The sequence below is a fragment of the Ptychodera flava genome, chromosome 16 (genome assembly GCF_041260155.1).
Source record: "Ptychodera flava strain L36383 chromosome 16, AS_Pfla_20210202, whole genome shotgun sequence".
In the NCBI taxonomy this organism is placed as follows: domain Eukaryota; kingdom Metazoa; phylum Hemichordata; class Enteropneusta; family Ptychoderidae; genus Ptychodera; species Ptychodera flava.
The window spans coordinates 7,242,354-7,269,535 of record NC_091943.1 but is presented as its reverse complement, the minus strand read 5'-3'; the positions used below and the strand labels follow the sequence as shown (position 1 = coordinate 7,269,535).

General features: G+C 37.5%; 1 protein-coding gene across 1 annotated transcript in view; it reads right to left on the bottom strand.

Annotated features, from left to right (window-relative positions):
• LOC139152665 (FAD-dependent oxidoreductase domain-containing protein 1-like) overlaps positions 1-23,554 on the bottom strand; it is a 36,841-nt gene extending 13,287 nt beyond the window's left edge. The window contains exons 1-4 of the mRNA XM_070725949.1: positions 22,892-23,554; positions 7,013-7,242; positions 5,228-5,322; positions 3,836-4,014 (exon numbers count right to left, since the gene is read on the bottom strand). Of these exons, the coding sequence (XP_070582050.1) occupies positions 3,836-4,014; positions 5,228-5,322; positions 7,013-7,242; positions 22,892-23,164 (777 nt within the window). The 5' untranslated portion in view covers positions 23,165-23,554. The remainder of the gene's footprint in view (positions 1-3,835; positions 4,015-5,227; positions 5,323-7,012; positions 7,243-22,891) is intronic.
• Between the last annotated feature and the right edge of the window lie 3,628 nt (positions 23,555-27,182).

Here is a 27,182-nt window from a genome sequence, read left to right as displayed (position 1 = left end):
ACTATTTAGTGTTTGTTCTCTGGTCAGATATTTGAACATGTGTGAAAGGGATAAAGTGCATGAAGTGAAAATACTTAAATGAAATGTACTGGAGACAGTGAAATATGTTTAATGTAATTATTCAGAATATAAAATGGAAAAAATACAGAATGAGATATATCGAATACTGTGATACAACCATTAACTCAACAAGTCATTTACAATGGCATAGTCCCCACTTGTAATAGGAGTATTAGTCTTGATGGGGCAGGAAAATATGGTCATTAAGAAGTATCACTGGAGTGTATATGTTGAGATCTATGGGCACATTGGTCTATGTCGTTGTTCCCAATTTGAAACACATGTGGCATGTCTAAGTTATGGTTCTAAATCAGGAAAAAGATCAGACCTCTAGCAGTATTGGCCAGCCAAGAAATACATATGCACATTATAAATGAGGTACAAGATGTGACATCTTAAGGTCTAATATCCTATCAAAATTGGAGGGTATAGAACTTGTGGTTACTGAAATATGCATATATATGTATAATCAAGGTCAAAGGTCATCGAGGTCACATGACATTTTGAAAAAAAAAAATATATTGCTAATTAATCCCTATATGCCAAAAAATCAGATCTCTAGCTCTATTCGCTTGCCCAGAATTAGATGTGTACATAATTAATGAGGTAAAGCGTGTGTTGTCATAAGGTCTCCCATCCTACTAAATACAAAGGACATAACACTTATTTATTGACATAAACATATATTTAGGTAAAAGGTCATCGAGGTCACATGACATTTGGTCAAATAATTTCTCTCCTATAGTTATCCCTATAACCAAAAATCAGAAATCCAGCTCTATTGGCTCGCTCAGAATGAGATATGCGCATAATTATTGAGGTACAGTATGTGGCGTCATAAGGTGTTCAATCATACCAAACATGAAGGGTGTAGCACTTGTGGTTACCGAGTTATGGAAAAATATGTATATTTGAGGTCAAAGGTCACCGAGGTCACGTGACATTTTGTCAAAAAAATTGTTTTGCTAAGTTATCCCTACATACCAAAAATCAGACCTCTAGCTCTATTGGCTCGCTCAAAATTAGATATGTGCATAATTAATGAGGTACAATATGTGGCGTCATAAGCTGTCCCATCATACCATACATGAAGGGTGTAGCACTTGTGGTTACTGAGTTATGGACAAATATGTATATTTGAGGTCAAAGGTCACCCAGGTCACGTGACATTTTGTCAAAAAAATTGTATTGCTAAGTTATCCCTGTATACCAAAAATCAGACCTCTAGCTCTATTGGCTCGCTCAAAATAAGATATGTGCATAATTAATGAGGTACAATATGTGGCGTCATAAGGTGTCCCATCATACCATACATGAAGGGTGTAGCACTTGTGGTTACTGAGTTATGGACAAATATGTATATTTGAGGTCAAAGGTCACCGAGGTCACGTGACATTTTGTCAAAAAAATTGTTTGCTAAGTTATCCCTGTATACCAAAAATCAGACCTCTAGCTCTATTGGCTCGCTCAAAATAAGATATGCGCATAATTAATAAGGTACAATATTGTGGCGTCATAAGGTGTCCCATCATACCATACATGAAGGCTGTAGCACTTGTGGTTACTGAGTTATGGACAAATATGTATATTTGAGGTCAAAGGTCACCGAAGTCACGTGACATTTGTCAAAAAAATTGTTTTGCTAAGTTATCCCTGTATACCAAAAATCAGACCTCTAGCTCTATTGGCTCGCTCAAAATTAGATATGCACATAATTAATAAGGTACAATATGTGGCGTCATAAGGTGTCCCATCATACCATACATGAAGGCTGTAGCACTTGTGGTTACTGAGTTATGGACAAATATGTATATTTGAGGTCAAAGGTCACCGAGGTCACGTGACATTTTGTCAAAAAAATTGTTTTGCTAAGTTATCCCTATATACCAAAAATCAGACCTCTAGCTCTATTGGCTCGCTCAAAATTAGATATGCACATAATTAATGAGGTACAATATGTTGCGTCATAAGGCGTCCCATCATACCATACATGAAGGGTGTAGCACTTGTGGTTACTGAGTTATGCACAAATATGTATATTTGAGGTCAAAGGTCACCAAGGTCACATGACATTTTGTCAAAATATCCGAGATATATGCGTGAACGGATGGACTTACGGATGGACGAACAGACGGACATGACCCAATCTATAAGCTCACTGGACTTCATCTGTGGGGACTAAAAATTGTGTCACTGCATCCTTTTTGCAAATGAATACGATGAGAAACTAAATTTTTATTTTTCGTGGCCTTATACATGGAGTCTATGGAGATCTGCCTTATACATGGGAGTCTATGGACATGTAAACTAAAAATATGCAAATTTCACCACGATTTGCCCATATTTGGGAAAGTTCACTCCTATGTACTTCCATACCAAGTTTCAAATCAATCGGACTTGTGGTTTCAGAGCAGGAGATTTTTTGACCAAAAATGGGAGAAAATTACAAAAAAATTCATGAAAAATAGCAAGTCCAAGATACTGACCCAAGATGTGCACAATCATTTCATGTCAGCCCAAAGTACTTACATGCTAATTTTTCATGCAATCTGCTCAGTGGTTATTGAGTTTTTTCAATTTTGACTGTTTTTACATTTTTTCACTTAATTTGCATATATTTGGCAATGACAACTTCATTTGAACAAAATCTCATCTACAGCCCATCATCCATGCACACCAAATATCAAGATGAAATGTACAGCGGTTTGGAGTTTTTGATGTTGACGGACAGACATACATAGACATACAGACATACAGACTACAGACATACATACATTTCCCTAGCCTATAAGAATAGCTTCCATTGCCATATATACATATGGCTATGGGAACTAATAAACCAAACGCTGCAACCTTTGCATAACAGAAAAACTCCATATTATTTATTCAGATAGCAAATCAACCCTCAACAAACGAGCAGAATTCCTCTCAAAATGCAGACACCGCAGCAAATTCCTCCTCATTAATAACTGACTTGCCATTGGCCACAACCGCTTATTTGAATATGCATGCCCACCTGCAACACAATATAAACAGTTCAATTCCCGCCAAACCTTCACTCCTGATGATTGCTTAGCGCATGAAACAGCCTGTAGAGTGACAACTACAAGTTCCTAGATTCTCAGTGTGTATATATATATATATATATATATATATATATATATATATATATATATATATATATATATATATATATATATATATATATATATATATATATATATATGGAAAGCACAGAAACTGCTTCCATAATAGGAAGCTATCCACAAAGTTTCAAAGTCTAAAAATGAGTAGTTTCTCAGGTTAATATTTTTGACGGATATTTGCATTTATTTTGCTCATTTGTATGAGCCATTCGATAAACTTGGCTCAAGCAAACTTGAATCTGCAACATTGCAGTACATACTACTTTTTTAAGGTTTTGAAGGTATGGGTTTGGTAGTTTTGTCATTTTGATTTTTTATCATTATATCTGCATATATTCAATCAATCAATCAATCTAAAACATTTATAAAGCGCCAGAATCAATAACCATGTTATTTTCAAAGGCGCTAATTTTTAACATCAGTGTTCATGCGCTTTGGCAAATAAATATGTCTTGAGTTCTTGAGAAAAGCTTGCAGACACATGGACAGACAAGACCAATCTCCCCCTTTTTGTTCACTGCTAAAGACTTTTACATAATACCTGGCTTTACAGAGTACACAAGAACTACATGTATGGAACTTTGTCTGACTATATTTAGATTTAATAACCTAAATGAACCACGTTTTACCTCCAGATATTTGATTTTACTTGAATTGGCAGAATCAGCAGTATCTGTCAATAGCTTCTCTTCTTTCACGGAGGCACCAGTCACTTCACCATGCACATACTCAACACCCAATGACATGGCTTTGCGTTTGAATGCATCCAACAGTGACCAAGGATCAAACCAGCCTTCATTGTTCACACCTTAAAAAATCAAGAGTCAAGATTTTTTGTTCTGAAGAGCAGATATCAAGAGTTACAATATGCAGTGCTCTGCTGAATTGTTCAAAGACCTGCTAAATTTACAGCCTTATGCATCATACATTATAACAGCGGTACATAGCATGAGCCCCTGATATATGCTCTATGGGCATTTGTGTGCAATCAAAGATGGTGCTTTTGTAATGCTCCAACTTGGAGTAAACACCATTACTTAAGTGTCTTCTTTACACAGAGTTTATTCCATTGAATTACATTCATGACAGATTTTGAACATGTCAGCAAACCTAAATTTAAACCTGAATAACATTCAATATTATATTTCACAGCATTACCCTGTACACTACTAAATGCCGGAGATATCAAATAAGGGACTTCCATGCAGTTACAAAGAGTGGCAAGCCAGCATACCAGGATGTAAGGGTGACCCTTTTAATTTTTTTTGTTTCTCATCTCCAGAGGAATAATCGGGCAGTGCGGGTGGTCGAAATAAAAAAAAAAACAAGTACCAAAAAAAAATACTGTATTTGTTTCAGTTCGATCTTCTGTCAATTCAGTCACTGCAATTTCTTGTCTTTCAGTTCAGTGTTCTGTGCGCTCTGTCCTTTCAGTCTGAGTCGCTGCATCTCACAATTTGACGATGGTGGTGCTGTTGCTAGGATGATCGCCTCAGACGCGGCGCAAATAAAAAAGTTTTTCTTATTTTCATGTCGTGAGCTTAAATTTACGGTCGGTCAGGAGATGAGAAACACAAAAATAAAAAATGTAGCCCAAACTGGAGTTCCCCTGTAAATTACCTGGTACAGTTTTCTTAGGCACAGAACATTACAAGCGCATGTCACTGCCAGTAAATAGAGAATTATAACCATAAGGACAACTATATCCTTAACATACCCCAGGTTCAACCACACAACTATTAAAGAATACCAGTGAAATAAGCCAGTGTTGGATGGGCCACAATAAATCCTTGGCACAAAATTTGGTGGATGTTTGTATGAAAGTTGGGTCAACGATCATACAACTTCCTTGAGAACATGATTGATGTGCATGTACTGTAATATTCATCAATGATCTAGGGTATGTTTGAAAATGAGTAAGCTGACAAATTGTGGACACCCTGTACTTGGATTGAAGAGTGTAAGTATAAAGTGAAATGAAACAAATAGAAAATTATACTTTGTCCACATGTTGCACTCACCATAACCACCTATTTCAATATCATCTGTATTCAGCCATGGAAATTTGTCTTTCAACTGAGCTGCACTCAAGACTTGTGTGTCTACTCCATACTCTCTGTACATAAAATGAAACTTTTAGTGTCAGTGGACAGTCACAGATCATGCATAAATGATTGTCAGAGAAAACCAAGTAGTACAAGATACAGTTAAATATTGCACATATGCAAAAGATGCTTTACTCAAGCAATCCCTAGAGAATTTTCGTACAAGTTACTTGTATCAACATTCTTTCTCTGTTGACATCTTGCTGTCAAAATTGTCAAATGATACCTGTATTAAACTGTTAATTACATTATTTGTACAGTACATTTACATGAGAAGGTACCCAAGATATAGTTGGAACTGTTTATGAAAAAAGTTTGTGATCCTTCAAGGCAGAAATAAAGGGTGAATTGAAATATTTTTTGACAAATTAAGTGTTCAGTATTTGCTACATCTGTGATATTTGATGAATGTTAGTCTGTGTGCAAAATTAATATTATCATTTTTCATGCATGAGCAGATTTCATAAAACCTTTATTCATAAAATTCACCAACAAATGCAGAAGCACAATTGGAACAGGGCTTTAGAGCTGGAAATGAAGTGCCCTGAAATCAGTTAAGGAAGAGGTATGTGAGAATTGTTTGAAGTGGAAGTCCAAATCCTCTTTATTGTCTGCGGAAAATCCCTCCAAAGTCACGAGAGTTGTGGGACCCAAGTTTAATAAGTATAGAACACTCTGAAAGTCATATATGTTTAAGGTCATTTTCCTCACTAACCTTGAATTCAATTGGTCATGTTTAGAACTTTCTAGAAGGTCATGTTTACAACAAGTGAAGATATTTCAGAATAGTAATGAGCATATCAATAGAAATTCTATGTTGTTCTTATATTCTCACGATAGAATCATTTTAGTGTAAATACAAGACAGTACAGAGTTTTGTTAGACTGTTAGCGATCAAGTCTGTTCATTTCAAGATTATTTTGGGACCTTCACACTTATGCTGGACTTGCTCTGTGAATTCTGCCTGGTTTGGATCAACCTCAAGCTGAGATAAGTAGCCTATAAACTTTACAGTTTGTACTTAATCACTTGACTTAGTTATTAGTTTCAATAGATCTATTTAAAGAAACCTGCTGACTTCACCACCTTTTTTGCCGTCATAACAATACTGGGATAAGTAGCCAAAAAGCATGCAATCATGACACATCACAGCAGAATTTGTTTTTCATACTTCACCATTTCTCATGATTATTGTGGAGAAGTTTGAGGTAAATTACTAGCAAGGCCATGGTAGTGACATTGTCAGTATTGTCAGTAAAAAATGTTGCTGCACTGAAATAACCAAAAAGTTATCTGCAACACATTTGTTAGAAGATAATTCCATTAATAGGCAGTATCATTACAGCCAACCTAAACAAGCTTTCTTTGTAATTTAAGTTTGCAAACACCAACTATTCTTAATTTGACATCAGAGTGCTCTTTTGTAATTGGTATTAAAAAATACAAACTTGATGATAAATGTAACTACACCAAAAGTTTGTGATGCATAGTGACAGACTTATTCTCTGAAGCCTATAAAAACCTCCTGACACAAAAAATGTTGTGTATGTGACAAATAGATGTAGTATATGTGACAAATGGGCAGCAATGGTGTATACGGCAAGAAAGATTTGTGGGAAGACAGTCATATAATGACTTACTGTATGCACAACAAATAAGGTATATACCAATGCTGCTAGAAATAGTTAATGAGTATTTTACCGTTGAACTTTGACATTCTCCAGAAGTGTGTTGGCACCTTTCTTACTCGCAAGAAACAAATAGCCTTGTCTGTGAAACTGGACATCTGGTGGATCAGCATAATCTACAGTTAGATACTCCTTGACATTCTGCAAGAATTCTGATCCAAACATTCCCATTTGAATGTTTTCAGGCAGTGAGAACTGTTGTCGAATTCCACCAAATGCAAGAACTGTTGATGCTCGGGTGTACTGTTGATGTACAAGACAAAAATAAATTAGTATACTCTTGCAGTCAAACAGTACTAACATGCCTCAAAATTAATAAAAGTTTTTGTACAAACTTTCATGAAACTTTCAATCATTCTTAAGAAATTAACCTGTAAATATTGGTACCAGACAGTATATTACCTGACATTCATCAATATATGAAACCAGTATGTCTAACAGTACTCTGTTAAATCTACAGGGAAAAATTAAATTTTTGGTCTTTACAAAAGTAAGGTGAAAATTTTACACCACTCCAAGTCTCAGCTTTAAAATAAACCCCAACAAGTCATTGCTGATGACACAGTCCCCGCTGGATTATGGTGTTTGAATTACGGTGATTGAATTACATGTTTAGTTAGCTTCATTACGGGGAGAGGGTGAATTTGTTAAATGTTGGGAAGTATAGGATCCAATATGGCCGCCCGGTGGCCATATTGGATCGTATCACCAAATACATTGACATGCATATATACATGTACAGTATGCCATAATACTTTATCTGTGTACCAACATTGAACGAAATCAGTTCAGGGATTGTTGAGTTATGGCTCAAAACCATGAAAAATTCATAACAAAATGGCCACCCGGTGGCCATGATCGACAAGCATATGTATGCCACAGTACTTTATCCTTGCACACAGTTTGAAAAACATCCGCTCAGGCTGCTGATGGACGCACCGATTGGAGCCAAAAATCTGCCAACCCAACCCAACCCAAAAATCAGCCAGAGAAGGCTTGAAAAAAAAAGGAAAAGGTGGGAAAGTGGAAATATGTAAAGTAGGCGATTTATTTACAACCTTGGGGATTTTTAAAATGCTATCAGTGCTGTCATTCAAATGTAAACAGCACTTAAGTTAGTTACAGATGGTGAAATGCCTTGCACTGTGGGGGTGATTATGACATCTGGAATTATCCTGGATTGAAATTTCTTATCAGTTCATGTGTGTCTTGCATGGAAAAGTTGTAAACATTGGTCCAAAATGAAAAAAATAACCTCAGCTTAGTTTTCTGGATCAAATTTCACTACGAATTGATACCAAATACATGTATAACAAAATTATGTTCATGGCCTTAACCATTGTCTCATAACATATCCTGGGTTAGTATAGGTCATTTAAGGTCAAAGACTGAGAAAATTACCTAAACTATACAAATTTGGGGTTTCCCAACACTTTGAGCAGAAGATGACATCCTTCAGCTATCAGACAAGCAGTTTTTGAGAACAAGTTTTCCGAAAAGTTGACCAAAATTGACAAAATTGTTTTAAAAATATGTTTTCTTGACCAAAAATGACAAAATTGCAGCCCCAATTTTATGGAACGAGCTTCCAGTGAACATTCGTTTTGTAATAATTTTATTACTTTAAACGTACGCTTAAGACACATCTTTTTAAGTTGGCTTTCTCTATTGATTAGACTTTATTATGATTTTGCTCGTTTTTAATTTTTTTGATCAATTTTATTTTTATTAGTTATCCATTTTCTTATTGTAACGTATCTTTTAGCGACTGTGATCACTTTTTCTGTGGAGTTTGTCACTTTACAAATAAATTATTATTTTTATTTATCTAAAAACACAAATTTGCATATTTCTGGACAATTTTCACATATCCAACTATTGTCATCCCTGTCAATCCCTGTCAATATTGTCAACTGTACACCAAATATAAAAGCTGTCTGTCCAACAGTTTTAAAGAGAAAATGTTTTTTATGATTTTTTGACCAAAAATAACAAAAATTGCCCCTAAACGGTAATTTTGCAAATTCTGTTGTAATTTCAACAAATTAGAAGGGTAACACCCTTGCAAATATCCAATCTAAATTTGAGAGCAATTGGGCCAGCTGTTTCAGAGAAGAATAATTTTTACTTAAAATGAGAAAAATAACCAAAAAATAGCGTCAATGACACTGTAGCTCCCATCCTGGACTATTTAGTGTTTGTTCTCTGGTCAGATATTTGAACATGTGTGAAAGGGATAAAGTGCATGAAGTGAAAATACTTAAATGAAATGTACTGGAGACAGTGAAATATGTTTAATGTAATTATTCAGAAATAAAATGGAAAAAATACAGAATTAGATATATCGAATACTGTAATACAACCATTAACTCAACAAGTCATTTACAATGACATAGTCCCCACTTGTAATAGGAGTATTAGTCTTGATGGGTCAGGAAAATGTGGTCATTAAGAAGTATCACTGGAGTGTATATGTTGAGATCTATGGGCATATAGGTCTATGTCGTTGTTCCCAATTTGAAACACATGAGGCATGTCTAAGTTATGGTTCTAAATCGGGAAAAAAGATCAGACCTCTAGCAGTATTGGCCAGCCAAGAAATACATATGCGCATTATAAATGAGGTACAAGATGTGACATCTTAAGGTCTAATATCCTATCAAAATTGGAGGGTATAGAACTTGTGGTTACTGAAATATGCATATATATGTATAATCAAGGTCAAAGGTCATCGAGGTCACATGACATTTTGAAAAAAAAAAATTATATTGCTAATTAATCCCTATATGCCAAAAAATCAGATCTCTAGCTCTATTCGCTTGCCCAGAATTAGATGTGTACATAATTAATGAGGTAAAGCGTGTGTTGTCATAAGGTCTCCCATCCTACTAAATACAAAGGACATAGCACTTGTGGTTACTTATTTATTGACATAAACATATATTTTAGGTAAAAGGTCATCAAGGTCACATGACATTTGGTCAAAAAATTTCTCTCCTATAGTTATCCCTATATACCAAAAATCAGACATCCAGCTCTATTGGCTCGCTCAGAATGAGATATGGCATAATTATTGAGGTACAGTATGTGGCGTCATAAGGTGTCCAATCATACGATACATGAAGGCTGTAGCACTTGTGGTTACTGAGTTATGGAAAAATATGTATATTTGAGGTCAAAGGTCACCGAGGTCACGTGACATTTTGTCAAAAAAATTGTATTGCTAATTATCCCTATATACCAAAAATCAGACCTCTAGCTCTATTGGCTCGCTCAAAATTAGATATGTGCATAATTAATGAGGTACAATATGTGGCGTCATAAGCTGTCCCATCATACCATACATGAAAGCTGTAGCACTTGTGGTTACTGAGTTATGGACAAATATGTATATTTGAGGTCAAAGGTCACCGAGGTCACGTGACATTTTGTCAAAAAAATTGTTTTGCTAAGTTATCCCTATATACCAAAAATCAGACCTCTAGCTCTATTGGCTCGCTCAAAATTAGATATGCGCATAATTAATGAGGTACAATATGTGGCGTCATAAGGTGTCCCATCATACCATACATGAAGGCTGTAGCACTTGTGGTTACTGAGTTATGGACAAATATGTATATTTGAGGTCAAAGGTCACCGAGGTCACGTGACATTTTGTCAAAAAAATTGTTTTGCTAAGTTATCTCTATATACCAAAAATCAGACCTCTAGCTCTATTGGCTCGCTCAAAATTAGATATGTGCATAATTAATGAGGTACAACATGTGGCGTCATAAGGTGTCCCATCATACCATGAAGGGTGTAGCACTTGTGGTTACTGAGTTATGGACAAATATGTATATTTGAGATCAAAGGTCATCAAGGTCACATGACATTTTGTCAAAATATCCGAGATATCTGCGTGAACGGATGGACTCACGGATGGACGAACAGACGACATGACCCAATATATAAGCTCACTGGACTTCATCCGTGGGGACTAAAAATTGTGTCACTGCATCCTTTTTGCAATATGAATACGATGAGAAACTAAATTTTTATTTTTTGTGGCCTTATACATGGGAGTCTATGGAGATCTGCCTTATACATGGGAGTCTATGGACATGTAAACTAAAAATATGCAAATTTCACCACGATTTGCCCAAATTTGGGAAAGGTCACTCCTATGCACTTTCATACCAAGTTTCAAATCAATCGGACTTGTGGTTTCAGAGCAGGAGATTTTTGACCAAAAATGGGAGAAAATTACAAAAAAATTCATGAAAAATAGCAAGTCCAAGATACTGACCCAAGATGCGCACAATCATTTCATGTCAGCCCAAAGTACTTACATGCTAATTTTTCATGTAATCTGCTCAGTGGTTATTGAGTTTTTTCAATTTTGACTGTTTTTACATTTTTTCACTTAATTTGCATATTTTTGGCAATGACAACTTCATTTGAACAAAATCTCATCTACAGCCCATCATCCATGCACACCAAATATCAAGATGAAATGTACAGCGGTTTGGGTTTTTTGATGTTGACGGACAGACATACAGACATACAGACATACAGACATACAGACATACATACATCAGACATTACATACAATATTCCTAGCCTATAAGAATAGCTTCCATTGCCATATATACATATGGCTATGGGAGCTAAAAATTCAGCAAAAAGACAAAATTCGAGATACTGTATCTTAACAATATACATATAACTGTATAAGGTCCACCTAAAGTACTTGCCCACAAATTAAGCAATCAAAACAGTGGTTCTTGAGTTATTAATTTTTTACAATTTTCACATTTTGTAAGCTAATTTGCATAATTTTGGCAATGCAAACTCCATCTACAGCCCACACACCAAATACCAAGCTGAAACGTGCAGCGGTTCGTGAGTTTTTGATGTTGACGGACATACTTTACGAACATACAACAGGGCTCAAAATACTTTTTTTCAACCACCTGTCCACTGGACAAGTCAAAATAAAAAGTACCTGTCCAGTGAGAAAAGTACCTGTCCAAAATGGCATAATTTATTCTAAGAAACTATACTACCAATTCAATTCAACAAACTCATGCCTGTATCATATGCAAACTGGCATAACAGCGCCCTCGGTGTTGAGATAGCTCTGAGAATCTCCCAATCTAAGAGATTTGAGACGTGACCTTAGATAAATCAATATGGCTGCCTCCTGTAAACAGTGATTAGATATTATCGAACTTTCTTTTACTTTTTTCTGACAGGTAAATATCCAAATAATGATTTTCAAAATCGTAAAAGGTATAATATGTAACAGGTCTGACCTGAGAGCGAGCGCAGAGTAGTATATCGTCATTGATGTTTTCAGGCAATAGCATGCCAATTTCTGTGTTTGATGCATGATTCATAACTTAGCCATTGACTCGTTGAGGTTAATTGTTGTCAATTGTTTTCTAGAATAACATTTATAGCAATTTAACTCGGAAATGCCAAGTTCACCAACGAAAATTGTTTAAAACTGGTAAATTATATGATTCCGATCAGTTTATTATATTAAACAGGGAAGGGAACAGAGGCAGTCTAATGTAAAACACGTACTTGATATTCCCGTCGGTAGCTTAGCTCTCAGCACACTATTTTTAATTCTCGCGTGAGTTGACCGTTCGTTCTCGCGAGAGTAGGCTTGTTTCAAAATGGCGGCGCCTAGTGATGACCGATCCAGGCCTTCAAAAGTGATCGAAAATAGTCATTTGGAAACAAATTTCACACTTTCTTTGGAACAAAGAGATTCTTTTGTCGGCAATACACATTGTCGAGTAGTTTTTGTGGTAGATGATATCTTTAATTTCACGCAATCCGTGTAAAAGTATTCAAAATGGCCGCCTCCATGGAACTGTGGTCTCTTTTCAACTCGTAGGTATATAGAGATTCCATTCTAAATTTCTTGTACACGCATAGTCTTAATGCTTGCTTCGCGAGCGGCCTTTCGGCCGCTCTCGCTGCGCTCGCTATAAATTTAAACTTATGAATATTTGCTGTAGTCAATAGGTTGAAATACTGGTTGCAGGCTGAAAAACCTTAGTATACCTGTCCACTTGGACAAGTACTTTCAAAACTACTTGTCCCAGGCCAAATTTCACTTGTCCGGGACAGGCAGACAGGTATTATTTCGAGCCCTGATACATACATACACACATACATACAGACGCCTCCGACTTCAGCTTATACGATAACCTTGCGTTGGTATACCAAATGTGAGCTTATAAAAAAGATTCCCAGCAAATATCAACGAAATAAAAATCAGCCAGAGAATGCAGCGACAAAAAAAATATGACGCACTTTATAGATGAAAGGGGAAAAAATCCATCAAAAGTTACTTTCTGGAACACATTTATTGCTTTTCAGAGCACCCTTGAGGCACAAATTTTAGGCTGCAGCAGATATACTATAGTTCTTTGGCCAATGGGGGGGGGGGGGGGATTATACATAGTGTACAATAAATCCTTCATATAGTTGGATCTGAAGGGTGTAATTGTGGCTAGTAAATGTAATAACTTTTTGCTTTTTTTCTTTTTTGCAGTTTGTTAGCTTGTAACATATGTACAAGTATTATGTCCCAACTGATTATGATTATCTAATGAATGACATTTTAATCCACGCGCATTAATAGGACTGTTGTTGAGAAAAAAATCTACCAAAATAAAGAGTGCAAAAAAAAATGTTGCCAGAAATCAGAGTGGGAAAAAAATTAATGCAAAATGGATCAGGTAAAAAAAATAATGCTACCTCATCAATCTTGCAGACCCCCTGCCCTCCCCTAAAGGATATCAAATGATTCACCCCTAATTGACTGGCCCAGTCCTCCAGTCAGTAATCAGAAAAGCATGATACTGTTTCAATCAAGAGACATTACTCCAAAACTAATATTTTGTTTGTTCTAAAGCCTGTCTAAATAAAACAACGGCGAGTTACCTCCTTGGTGAGATAAGGCACTTCACCCCAAGAAATGTGCTTCACTCCAGGGTAGATACTTCAATCGGGCTTCATCCAAACAAAATGTTGCAGTGCCAGTAGGGTACATGTCTCTGGGTGTGTACATGAAGTCATGTTTTCAACCGTACAAAGACAAAATTGTACAGATAAACAAGATGTTCATGTTCACCATACGAATTTTATGGTTTTCATGACGATCGTTGATCACAGCCAATTTCCTGTAATCGTTGTTTATATTTGTTCAGCAGTATTTGACAAAGCACTGTCACTCAGCAAAGAGTGCCACACAAGTGACCGGAAGACAAGGGCGACTGCTGCAGTCTCAGGTCACTGTCATTGCGATGTACTCACTTCTGGTTCGAAATGCCATTCAACTGATACAAATAATTACATGACGCGTAGAGATAATTCCCCATTCAATAACATTCAAAAAGATCTTGTGTTTCGAGATGTAAACTAACAATCACGAGCAGTATCAATCAACAGTACCCATCTTGCACAGTGTCACGATGCTGTCACCAACACTACACCATTCAGTCGCACTTCTGAGTGTGATATTTCCAAGTTTAACAAGTGATCATATCATATTTGTAAAAGCCAACAGAATGGCAAGAAAATGCCCGAAAAATCTTAGGTAAAGCAAGATTTGCACATGATAACATGCAAAGAAAATATATTACTCTGTACCTGTTTCACTATCACCATAGAAATCTTACATAGTTTTATTTTCATCATAGACTCTTTGGGTCTATGATTTTATTTGTTTCACAGTCCATATCATTGAATAGTTAAACTTACAAGCAGATGCCCTGTAAACTTTCACTTTTTTACGGTAGTTTGGAAGACGTGCATTTGTTTATATGTGTGATGAAGTTTATAGAGTGCAGCTCATAGACTGCTCATGTTCATGCACTCTACCATGATAATATTTGATAACAAGTAATATTCAATATGTGCTGGAGTTCAAACATGGCAGCAGTGGTTCCAATCATGCTGGCGCCCAGACAAACATTGAACCTTTGCCGTAAAGAGCAAGAAGGTGGTTTTATATATACTTGAAGCCATCTATGGTCACCATTTGGGTTGCCTGTTGATTTGACTGGGTATTTTGGTCATCGAAAAATGGCAGAAAATGGCTGACTTTGTCCCGAGGAACAAGTCATCGTTGATGACACAGTCCCCATTTGTTAATGGGTACTTTAATTACAAGTCCTCAGAGAGGTTAGAGTCCCAGAGGTCGCGCTGGGATTTTTGGCTGCACATAATTTTGACGCGTCCACAAAAAATATCGCGTCAAAACATCAAAATCACGCGTCAACTTGAGTAATGGCCCATTTATTTGAACACTGTATGTAACAAGTTGTCACATTGACGTAGAAAGCGAGACAAGCTTTTCATGTTTACAAAGTGGGGTCATGCCCTTTGCAAAATTAAAACAGTGTAATTCAACGTTTAACACTATCATGTCAGCAATAAATCAAGTCTCAATATTTGACTGACACTGGGAAAAACAAACAAACATGGTAAGTATTCTTCCCATCTTTGAACAGGAGAAAAATTAACTGTATACTGTGAAAGGTGATGGAGATACCAAAGACAACTTTGTAGTCACGGAGAGACAAAATGCCTATGGAAATGTCTGTATGGAGTCAACACAACATTTTAGAGTCTCACTGTCTAATAAAATTGTACTTTAAACAACAGTCTTTCGTCAATCTCATTATTTCTTCCTTTGTTTCACATTAAATGTTGTCAATGTGCAATCGATGTCGAAGTCTGATAATGGCAGTCTGTGTATTGAAATTAACATGAGTGTATTGACATGATCGTCCGTCAGCCGAGATCGCCTGGCTGTCTTGATCCTATTTTGAGTGCTAAATCCCCACTCACATGGCACGCTAGACATCGGCAAAACAAGTGCCACATTTGCCAGTGATTTGAATGATGGGAAAATATCCCCGTAATCTTCGATGAGAACGCAACAGGCATCATCAAAGTTTCCAATGCCGTGTCCCACCAATGATCGCTTTACGGTGGTAAACTGTTTGCGTAATTGATTTCCGTCAAGCAGTGGCACGATTGCTATACCAGCATCATTGACCTTTGGTATTCTGAAGTAGTCTGCCACAGTGCGCTTTCGGCGATCACGTTCAAGTTTTCATTTGGATAGTTTCGGACATTCAAAACCTTGTCAAGGCAGCTCATTAAATTGAGATCTTCCTCGGGAAAGCAATCCTCAGACTTCTGGTGATATGCGCGATAAAATCCACGCATACTCGGCCATAGGCTTCAACATTACTGTCACCGGCATATGTCAGGAGGTGCCCTCTAAAGTGGTGATTTGACTCCTGAAATTCCCGATCAAAATTTTGCTCATTGACGCCTGACATTTGACCACGCTGTAATTCATCAAGACTGGCGATCGTAGCGTTTACCATGGGTTTTACCAGCGATAAGTTTACATTTTTCTGAAAGACCAAATTCAGTCGATCCATGATTGGCAGAACATCAGCCAATGTGTGCGTTAAAAGAAATGAACGCGTACTACTTTAATTGTCGGACAATTCCGTCAGCAGTAGGATTAGTGCAAGCATCTTCATCGAGCTCCATGACTAGGGCTGGCCAATTGCTCTGAAAAGATTTCACGGCGCGTGATAACAATAGCCAACGCACAGAGCACGGTTGTTTTAGGCTCAAGAAATCAAGATTGTGCAGTGCGTGATTAAGTTCCCTCAAACGTTTGTACTCAAGAGTACTCAAAGTAATTGTATACAGGCACATCGATACTTTGCTACTTGTTCAATGCCCTTTGAGGCGTCCGACGAAGCAAGTGCGACTCTGTGAGCGGCGCAGTGGACTTGTGTCAAGTACGATTTACCCTACGCATACGTACTCCCACTCCGTTACGGTTACCGGTCATGACTGAGGCTCCATCAGAGCCAAGACCGATTACCTTCCTTGAATCGATGTTTCGTCGCTCAAGCTCTGCGAAAATTGCTGCATTCACCCGGAAAAAAAGGTTCTTTGGTTTTGCGTCTGCAATAATTCTCAGAAACACGATAAGTTTTTTATCAATGGTCATATTTACAGTCTTGTCAACTTTGACTGATATTAGCGGACTGGCGTTAATTTCACGTTGAAGATTTTCGTTTATAACATAAGCGATTGCTTCTTGCATTTCAGAAACGCTACTGTGGTGTTTGTACAGGAGTGCCTCCCATAGTGCCTTGCAGTCGTTTTGTAGCTAAAGTTCGATAAGTGATGAAAACAAATCATCTGCCATTTTGTTTTTTGCCATCATATATACTGTGCGAATCATGCCAGCGTGCGAATCTTTTCTCCTGTCAGCATTTTGCTTGACGACAGTTTCCTTGCGTGACTTCAACGGCTTAGATTTTACCGCACTTTTATGATCTTCTCTGTCTCGATGTCGTGTGAACACCGATCGCCGGAGGTCGCCATATCCTTCAACACTTGTGAAAGCATTATTATTCCACTGCAACGGCATACAGAACAAAGTATTCGATAGACGGCATGGCCGTCAATTTTCATTTTCTGTTTCTTCAACCACACGAACTCCGTCTCCAACTCGGGTCAGTATTTTCTCGCCAGCGAGGATTTTGCTTTTTTCTCAGGAGGGCTGCTTGCGACCTCTTGGCTGGACACATCAGAGGCTGAGAGAGGTTCAGGTGACGGTGGCATGTCTGGAGCTGGTGCTGCCCGTTTACGGGCTGGTCCGAAATTGAAGGAAAATATACTGGATTGAATTTTCTTTGACATCGCTTCAATAATTTTCTGTTCACTACTGACAAACAATTTCGTTTGAATCTGTGCCTGTGAGATCCGTTAAATGTCATATTGGTCAAAAGACGTCTTTTTTTACAATGTTGCAATTTTTGTGGTTTTTTATTTGAAATCACTACCACGCGCTTACACGATCCGACGCATAAAAGTCGCTCATCGACCCTCAGTTATAAAGCTTGTTCAGTCTCAGTCGACGTAATCTATTATTTCAATCCAATAGTATTTAAAAAATCCGGTTGCACTAATTTTTGTTGTAAACTGCAACAACTATTTCAGAGTTTGAGCGATGAAATAATGAATCAGATAAACAATCGATCTTTGTTATGGGTCATGACAGGTCGCCAAAACAATGTACTAATTATGAGTATCATCGTAATTTTTTGTACTTGACAAAAGTCCACTGGGCTGCTTACCAAGTTGCCCTTGCTTCGTCCCACACTTCTGCCTTGGGGTAGCGACGTACCGACACACACGTAACCCACTGAGCTAAAATGTTTCAATAACTGTACCGTCATCTTTGTGACTTAGACAAAGTAGGGGGTTCTAATTTTACGTATACTGCAACAACACGAATACAATATTCTACAATGTCACAGATATTGTTCATGGTTCCAAGAATCAAAGGAGATAGTGAAATATAGTCACTTTGGAACGGTCTTTTTGAAACAGTTGCGACATTTCAGTCCGACTACAACGGAGCTTGATCACGCAATGATATTAATTATTAAGTGTTAATATGTCTCTGTAACTGGCGGAATAATATGTCCGTAAATTGATGGTAATTGATATCCTTGGTCTCTATTCATGATTGGCCTCCGTTGTTTTATGTAGATGGCTTCTTTTACTTTACGTTTCAACCAGTCCTGTTCCTGGCTAGGACCTTGGTATTATGCCAGGAAACGCTATGACCAGAGGATATCAATTACCATCAATTTACGGACATATTATTCCGCCAGTTACAGAGACATATTAACGCTGAATAATTAACATCATTGCGTGATCAAGCTCCGTTGTAGTCGGACTGAAACGTCGCAACTGTTTCAAAAAGACCGTTCCAAAGTGACTATATTTCACTATCTGCAATATTCTACAATGTCACAGATTTGATGTCTGCATGCACATGCAGTTGTCAATCAAACAGGGCTGATTTCAATGATATATAACTCCACACTGATGGTGTATGGTCAACTGCGCGAGTGTGGCAAGCCGTGAATTGAACGTCTCGTGCGGCCGATGTGCACGTCAAGCTTGATGCGTCAACTCATACTTTCGTGTCATATGAATATTTTTGGCGTCAAATACGCCTGATTTACACGTCACGAGACCTCTGGAGTCCTCTTCATTAATTTAGGTCTGTGATTAAAAATACTATGATACAGATGGGGCTTTGATTGGCTGAGAATGAGTTCCATGGTGGTGAAAACATAAAACCAATGTAGGCTGCTATCCTAATTACAAAAGGTCATGGTAAATGAGTCAATTAGTAATTAATCGACAGGATGCTGCTAAACATTTTTGCATCCTATCCTAACACTGACAGATTATCACCGGTACCATATTTCATAAAGTGTAATGCAGTGCTTCTGGACATTCACCCTAAAAACAAAATCCATTATGTAAAGGCAAACTAGCAATTAATTTAAATGATACTGCTAAGTGTCATTGAATTGTATTTACAACACTATGAGATCAAAATCTGTACCAAGTTTCATTCAATTTGACGCTGTATTTGTGGATATATCCCTCTAATTAGGAAAGTTCATTACTTATCAATTACAAATTAATTAAAATGACACTGATAAATGTCTTTTTCATTGTTAAAGCAATGTGAGCTTAACATTTGTACCAAGTTTCAGAAATTTGATGCAGTATTTCTTGACATATCAGCCTAATTACGAATTTCAATAATTGACATGATACTGCTACATGCCATGAAACAAATTGATGTGCATATATGTATGACATAGGTCAATGTCCTTGTACCAACTTTGAATGACACTGGAGGAAATATGTCAGAGTTATGGCTCTGTACACGAAAAAATCGTAACAAAATGCCCGCCACGCAGTCATGTATGATCTTACCATCTAAACAAGCGACCTAGCGGCCGATATAGCTCCGCTGTGTTTATGTAGAGAATAACTATTTTTGACACATGTTGATGAAGAAGGTGGAAATCTTTGATAGCTCAATGCAGTGGCCAGAAAAAAGTAGCTAAAATAGCTGCAAAAATACACAATCGAAGATTTCATCATACTTTGAATATATCACATCGGATCATCCCTAAGAACATGTCAACCAAAGCTATCTGATGAGTAGTTTTTTTGAGAATAAAATTTTCTGACCAAAATGGCAACAATTGCCCCCCCCCCAAAAAAAATTTGCAGATTTCATCATAATTTCAGATCAAATCTAAATCATCTATAGAAACCTGTATACCAAATTTCAAAGCTGTTAGAGCAGTTATGTTATGCTATGTTATATCTATATTTATTAAAGTGTCATGTGTGGTCTTAAACAGCTTGGTTACCTCACCCAGCCCCAAGGGCTTACAAGACACGAAAACCGTATATTTTGAGAAACACATTTTTAACCAAAAATGGAAAAAATTGACCCAAAATTCAAAATTGCAGATTTCATCATAATTTCAATAAATATCATTAAGTTCATCTGTAGAAACCTGTATACCAAATTGCAAAGCTATCAGATGAGTAGTTTTGGAAATACACATTTTTTGACCAAAAAGTGGCAAAAATTGCCCCAAAAATACAAAATTGCAGATTTCATCATAATTTCAATAAATATAATTTAGTTTATCTGTAGGAACCTTTATACCAAGTTTCAAATCTATCAGATGAGGACTTTTGGAAATACGCATTTTTTGACCAAAAATGGCAAAAATTGCCCCAAAAATACAAAATTACAGATTTCATCAGAAATTCAATATATATTACTTAGTTCATGTATAGAAACCTGTATACCAAATTTAAAAACTATCAGACCAGTACTTTTAGAGAAATACATTTTTTGACCAAAAATGGCAAAAATTGCCTTAAAAATGCAAATTTGCATATTTCTGCAAAATTTGAACAAATCTGAAAAAAAACATCCCTAGGGACATATGTACCAATTATCAAAGCTATCTGACTAGTAGTTTTGAAGAAGAAGATTTTTGAAGATTTTTTTACCAAAAATGACAAAAATTGCCTTAAAAATACAAATATGCAAATTTCACCACGATTTGAACAAATCTGACTGAAGTTGCCCTAAGTAAACTGCATATCAAATTTCAAAGCAATCGGACAAGCGGTTTCAGAGAAGATTTTTTTACCAAAAACACCAAAAAATGCCCAAAAATACAAATATGCAAATTTCACCACAATTTGAACAAACTTAAGTGAGGTCACCACAAGTGAACTGCATATAAAATTTCAAAGCAATTGGACTTGCGGTTTCAGAGGAGAAGGCAATTGTTGACGGACGACGACGACGGAAAATCAACCAATTTGATAAGCTCCGCGTTGCTGACAGCGGAGCTAAAAATCAACATGCATATGTATGACATAAGTCAATGTCCATGTACCATACCAACTTTGAATAAAATCGGTTGAGACATGCCTGAGTTATGGCTCAGGACATGAAAAAATTGTAACAAAATGGCAGACAAGCAGCCATATTGGATAGTGTCACAAATCAAATCGACGTGCATATGTATGACATATGAAGTAATCCTTGTACCAAGTTTGAATGAAATCACTCCAGGCATCTCTGAGATATCTGCGTGAACGGACAGACACACGTACGCACAGATTTGACCAAACCTATAAGTCCCAACGGACACACACAAAATATGTTTCAGTACTAAAAAAGGATGAATTCACAACAGTTCAGTTTTATCCTAGATCCTGTGCACTTATAACGGTATCTGCTGAGACCATTTCTCTATGACCTCCTTCTATATTTAACATTTATATGAGTAACATATACTTTATGAAATAATTACTTATATATATAGAATGCATTCATATACAGTATCAAAATTGTTTCTGCAATTACGGTATCTGCTGAGACCATTTCTCTATGACCTCCTTCTATATTCAACATTTATATGAGTAACATATACTTTATGAAATAATTACTTATATATATAGAATGCATTCATATACAGTATCAAAACTGTTTCTGCAATTAGTGCAGTCGAATGTTTTGGATACTTTGTAGAATTACCTTTCTCTACACATTCTCCCAAATAACTCATAGAATGGAGAGTAGATGTTTATCATGCTTGATCAGGCAAGTATACCAATATTTTTATCAGGAAGTACTGTTTTAGTCATGATACCGGTATTCATTGAAAAAGCTATTGTTGGAGCAATTTTTTGAGGGCAGGAGAAATTTTAATTTTAATTACATGTAGATTTTAGTGTTTTTTGTCGGACAGGGCAGATATCGGTTGATTGGCCTGGACTGGAGACCGGGATTCTGGAAAAACGAGGAGAAGGGAATTTACTTGTTTAATGGGGATAGGGGAAGCTGAGCCTACTTACTAAATTAAATATCGGTATGGTGTTTCTGGGGAGGGGACACAGGGCAAGTACATTCATCACACGGCAGGGAAGCTTTATGTCTGCAGGGGAATGATAAATTTTTAAGGGGAATTTTTTTTCCAGGGAAGAGGAAATCTACAAGTTTTTTTCGCTACAGGGCAGATGAGCTTCAAAAATTACACAATTATGGGGAGGGGAAACAGGCAAAAATATGGGAGGGTAAAGATGAAGTCTGAGTGAGGGAGGGTAAGTCGAAAAATTTTTAGTTGGAAGGCAATAAATTTCTACCGTTTTATACTCGTTTTTCATTCTTTTCTACTATTTTTGTAATCATTTCTAACTGCATTAAATGCTTCAGTACATTTCACAAAAATTTAGCTAACACTCTTTCTTCCTCTCCTAATTTTGAGCACCCCCGTTGTAGCTTTCATTTTTTGAGTGACTCTCATCAGATTCCTCTGATAATGACGGCTCTTAGACACCTTGACATTGCGCAACCAAGGAAAGACCTTGTCAAAACGTTTCCACATAGAAATGGCGGCAATCCGTCTATTATTATCTTCATGGAAATACTCACCGCTGGGTCTCTTTCCACAACCACCACTCTCTGCGGTGTTCTCCTTTTCAAGAAGTACGCTATGCTTGACCCCATTATTCCACCACCGACAATAACGATATCAGCTTGATCGGGGACGTTATTGGCGACTGGTCCGCTGTCGTACGGTGAGAAGGACTTGTTCTCTTTCAGTCCGGCCCGAAAATCCCTTAAAAAACTCATATGTCTGGCGAGGCCGATTATTTGCCTGTGCTTGTCCACCGTCCGACCAGCCATAACACAGATTCGATGCATCTTGAAAACAGGTTCCTTTGACTTGACTGTTTTGTCTCTTGGGTTGGTAAGCAGTCACACGAATCAAAGGAAATTTACTACTTGACTATAGCAGTGACTGGACAGAGCATCAACATACTATTGCCATGGTATAAATACCATGTAAAAACATCAACTCGCAAGACCGGCCATGCGAACTTGATGCTATAGGAGCGCGGAGCGATGCATGGAAGCGATCTTCAGCGTATTAATAATGCGAGTTCTGTACATAAAACAAATGCAGCGGTAGAAATGGGAACCCGCGAGACAGTCGAACAGCTGGAAAGCACTGGGAAGTCTGGTGACATCTGCCACGACTTTCATTGGCACGATCTCAATCAACCTGCCCAGGCCCGACCCGTGCGTGACCTTGTGGATGTACCAATTCGTAGAGAGGGGTGTAATGGGAGGCTGCTGCACATGTGGGATTTAGTACTAGTAATAGTGCAGTATTCTCAGCAAAACCAGCCGACATAAGGGACCGTTCAGTTTTTACGGCCTGGGGGGCCCGGCAAAATCTTGTCGCCGGTGTTCAAAAAAATATAGACTCCCCTGCATTTTTCGTGAAAAAAAAAAAAAAACCTTTAAATGGGCCATTACGTAAAGTCAATTTTATTCTAAAGAGGGTCGATCATGGCCATTGCATAAGGGACCGTTCAGTTTTACGGCCGGGGGGCCCGGCAAAATCCAGGGGGTCACCGAAATTTTGGAATCCGCGAAGGGGGGGGGGTCATCGCTTTTTCACTGGTAGGAAAGGGGGGGGGGTCACCACATTTTCAAAAACATAATACCTATAATAAAGTTCACTTTATGCCATGGCCATGATCGACCCTCTTTACCGGCGGGCTGCCTTCGGCAGCCCACTACAGTAAATATACTTTATGTATAATCCATGATCCTCTTAATGGGCAGACGCCTTTGCAGCCCACTCCAATTAGGTTACTTCAAGCCATGGCCATGATCGACTCTCTTTACCGGCTGGCCGCCTTCGGCTGCCCACTACAATAAATTGACTTTATTGTAATACCCATGACCATCTTAACGGCCGGACCCCTTCAGCGGCCCTGTCTAGTACAGTTTACTCTATGCAATGGCCATGATCGACCCTCTTTACCAGCGGGCCACCTTTGGTGGCCCACTAGAATAAAGTTGACTTTACGTTATATGACCCTCTTAACCGGAGGGCTGCCTTTGGCGAACCACTCCAATAAAGGTTACTTTATACAATGTCCATGGACATGAGTTGTCTATGGAAATGAAGTTAAAAATTGCCTTAAAGTCGTCCTAATTAACAGACGTTTGCATGGATGTAGCTGAGAAGTTTGTGCACTGGCATCTCTGCTACACAAATAAAGTGCGCCGCATAACGGAGTTCAAATCCAAACCGTGCGGGTAAATTTGACATATGGGTTTTGGTTATTTTTCAGCGGGGGGGGGGGGGGGGTGTGTCATCAAATTTTTTCGTCTCACAAAGGGGGGGGTCATCTTTTTTTCACGAAAAATGCAGGGGGGGTCTATATTTTTTTGAGCACCGGCGACAAGATTTTGCCGCCCCCCCCCGGCCGTAAAAACTGAACAGTCCCTAAAGTAAACTTGACTGGACAGGGCAGGGCCACTGAAGGCGTCCGGCTGTTAAGATGGTCATCGGCTATTACATAAAGTCAATTTATTGTAGCGGGCCGCCGAAGGCGGCTAGGTGGTAAAGAGGGTCGATAATGGCCATTGCATAAAGTGAACTTTATTGTAGGTATTACGTTTTTGAAAATGTGGTGACCCCCTTTTTTTTTTATATTTTATAATTTTTATTTCGGGAGAAATAAGTTTAAACAGCGATCAAAAAAAAGGACGCTGATACATTTACAGAGCAATAAGTACAGTTTAGAGACAAAAAACTAAACCATGGCATTACAGTTGAGAAGAGACTTTCCCAAGTTACAGATGCTTTACATTATGTTTCAAAATTTTCCCACTTCAGTAAAGCTTTCTCAATACAGTTATTTCTTTTGGAAATATACATTTCAACTCTCTTCATGATTCGCACATTTGTTTTCACAATATTAAAGGATGGGATCCTATTCTTTACCTTGCAGTCGTAAATAGTCTTCTTAGTGACAAGAATTAGGTGATTCAAAAGTGAGTTAAAAGATGCATCTCCTAAGAGAATTTGTTTGGTCGATAGAGTAGGAGGTGCATCAAGTGCAGAGCCCCATAGGAACAAAAAGGTTCTCCATAAGTTTGCACACATTCACATTCTACAAATAAATGAAGAATGGTCTCGTCAACTTTTTGACAAAAAGTACACAAGTTACTGTTAACTCTGGAGGGATTCATACGAAACAAAATACGGTTTGTATAGAGGATATTATGATTTAACTTCCATTGGAACTCTTGTAATTTTGTTTCGACCCCCCTTTCCTACCAGTGAAAAAAGCGATAACCGCCCTTCGTGGATTCCAAAATTACGATGATCCCCCCCCCCTGGATTTTGCCGGCCCCCGGCCGTAAAAACTGAACAGTCCCTAAAGGCTACTGAGATCACAGTTACGAGTGTAGTGATACATAGCAGCCGCAGCGTAGTATGAATAGAATATTCTATGCATACTACGCGGCGGCTGCTATGTACTACACTCGTAACTGTGACTGAGATTACGTTGATCGGATGCATAGAAAGTAGAGAAATGCATGTACAGTTTCTCTACTTTCATGGTTAATGGCATTAAAAAGTGCTCATATTACCTGGCAAATGCAATCCTTATGTTCGTCGCTATACACCGCAAACGCGTCGTCAACGAATAACTCATTCGTGCTTTTGCTTCTACACAACAAACTTTAATGCGAAAGAGCTACAAGGAAAAAAGGTACAACTCGCTAGTAATAGCCTATGTTTCTTTCAAAGCAATATTTCTCATCAAAGACGACAAGGAAACCCCTATACTATATATTTTCAAAAAGCAGAGACTCTAAAGTTTAGTAGGGTAGCAGTTGTTTAGCAGTTGTTTACTCGACGGATGAAGTGGGTGTATATTTTGGGTAAAAAACCTCAAATTTGGTATAAACGATAAAAATTAATTTAAGTCAAAAACTTGACACTAAATAATCTTCTCCTAATGTAATATTTCACTTGAAAGAAGAGAATATGTAGAAAAAACTACTTGTTTTACATTATCTATCCTAATTCTGAAATGGCACGGGTTGAAAGACTGACACTCATTAAAATAACGTTTAGCAAGATTAAAATGAGTCTTATTCAAAATGATAGAACTTTATTGCCAAACGAAATTGTCGTTTTATTATGTAGCATTTGGGGAAGAATTATGTGAAATGTTTCATAAATGTGAAAATTTCAGAAAATTTGACCCATCCAGAGTGGAGTTAAATTCTTTGGAAATTTTGAAATTGGAAAGAAAAAGAAGCAAGGAAATTGGGTGATTTGCATACATTTGCATTAATTTTGAAGCCTTTGGAGTAAGGAAAACTTTCACCGTTTTATTTTTTTGAAAATCAAAGCTTTTTTTCCTCAATTTAGTTAACACAGGGATGGCAGCCATTTTGAATTTGAAATATGGGTAAATCTTGGATAATTTGTATGGTGACCCCCAATTTTTAATTTTTGATTTTGAAAGAGGATGGTTGAAAGATTGCTTGATGAAACTTTGAGCAAAAGTTTAAGTCTTTCACATTCGAGGCGAATACTATCTGAAGTTCAGATGGCACTTAACATATACAGGTTTTAAAGTAATAGAGTCATCTGAACTCAAAGGTTGTATGGGACCCATACGACCGATATAAACACGATATCCACAGTACTATGGTGATTGATGAAAGTTAAAACAGGTCTGTCATAATGTACATCGTATAATTCAAATGTTTAGCTATTAAATGTCACAGTGATGTCTGTCTGGCTGTCTATGTCTGTGGGCCCGCAGTCTCGAAAAAGGGCTCATCAGATCAGAATCAAATCTGGTACATAGAGCCAGTTTGCAAATAGCAAGAAGTGATT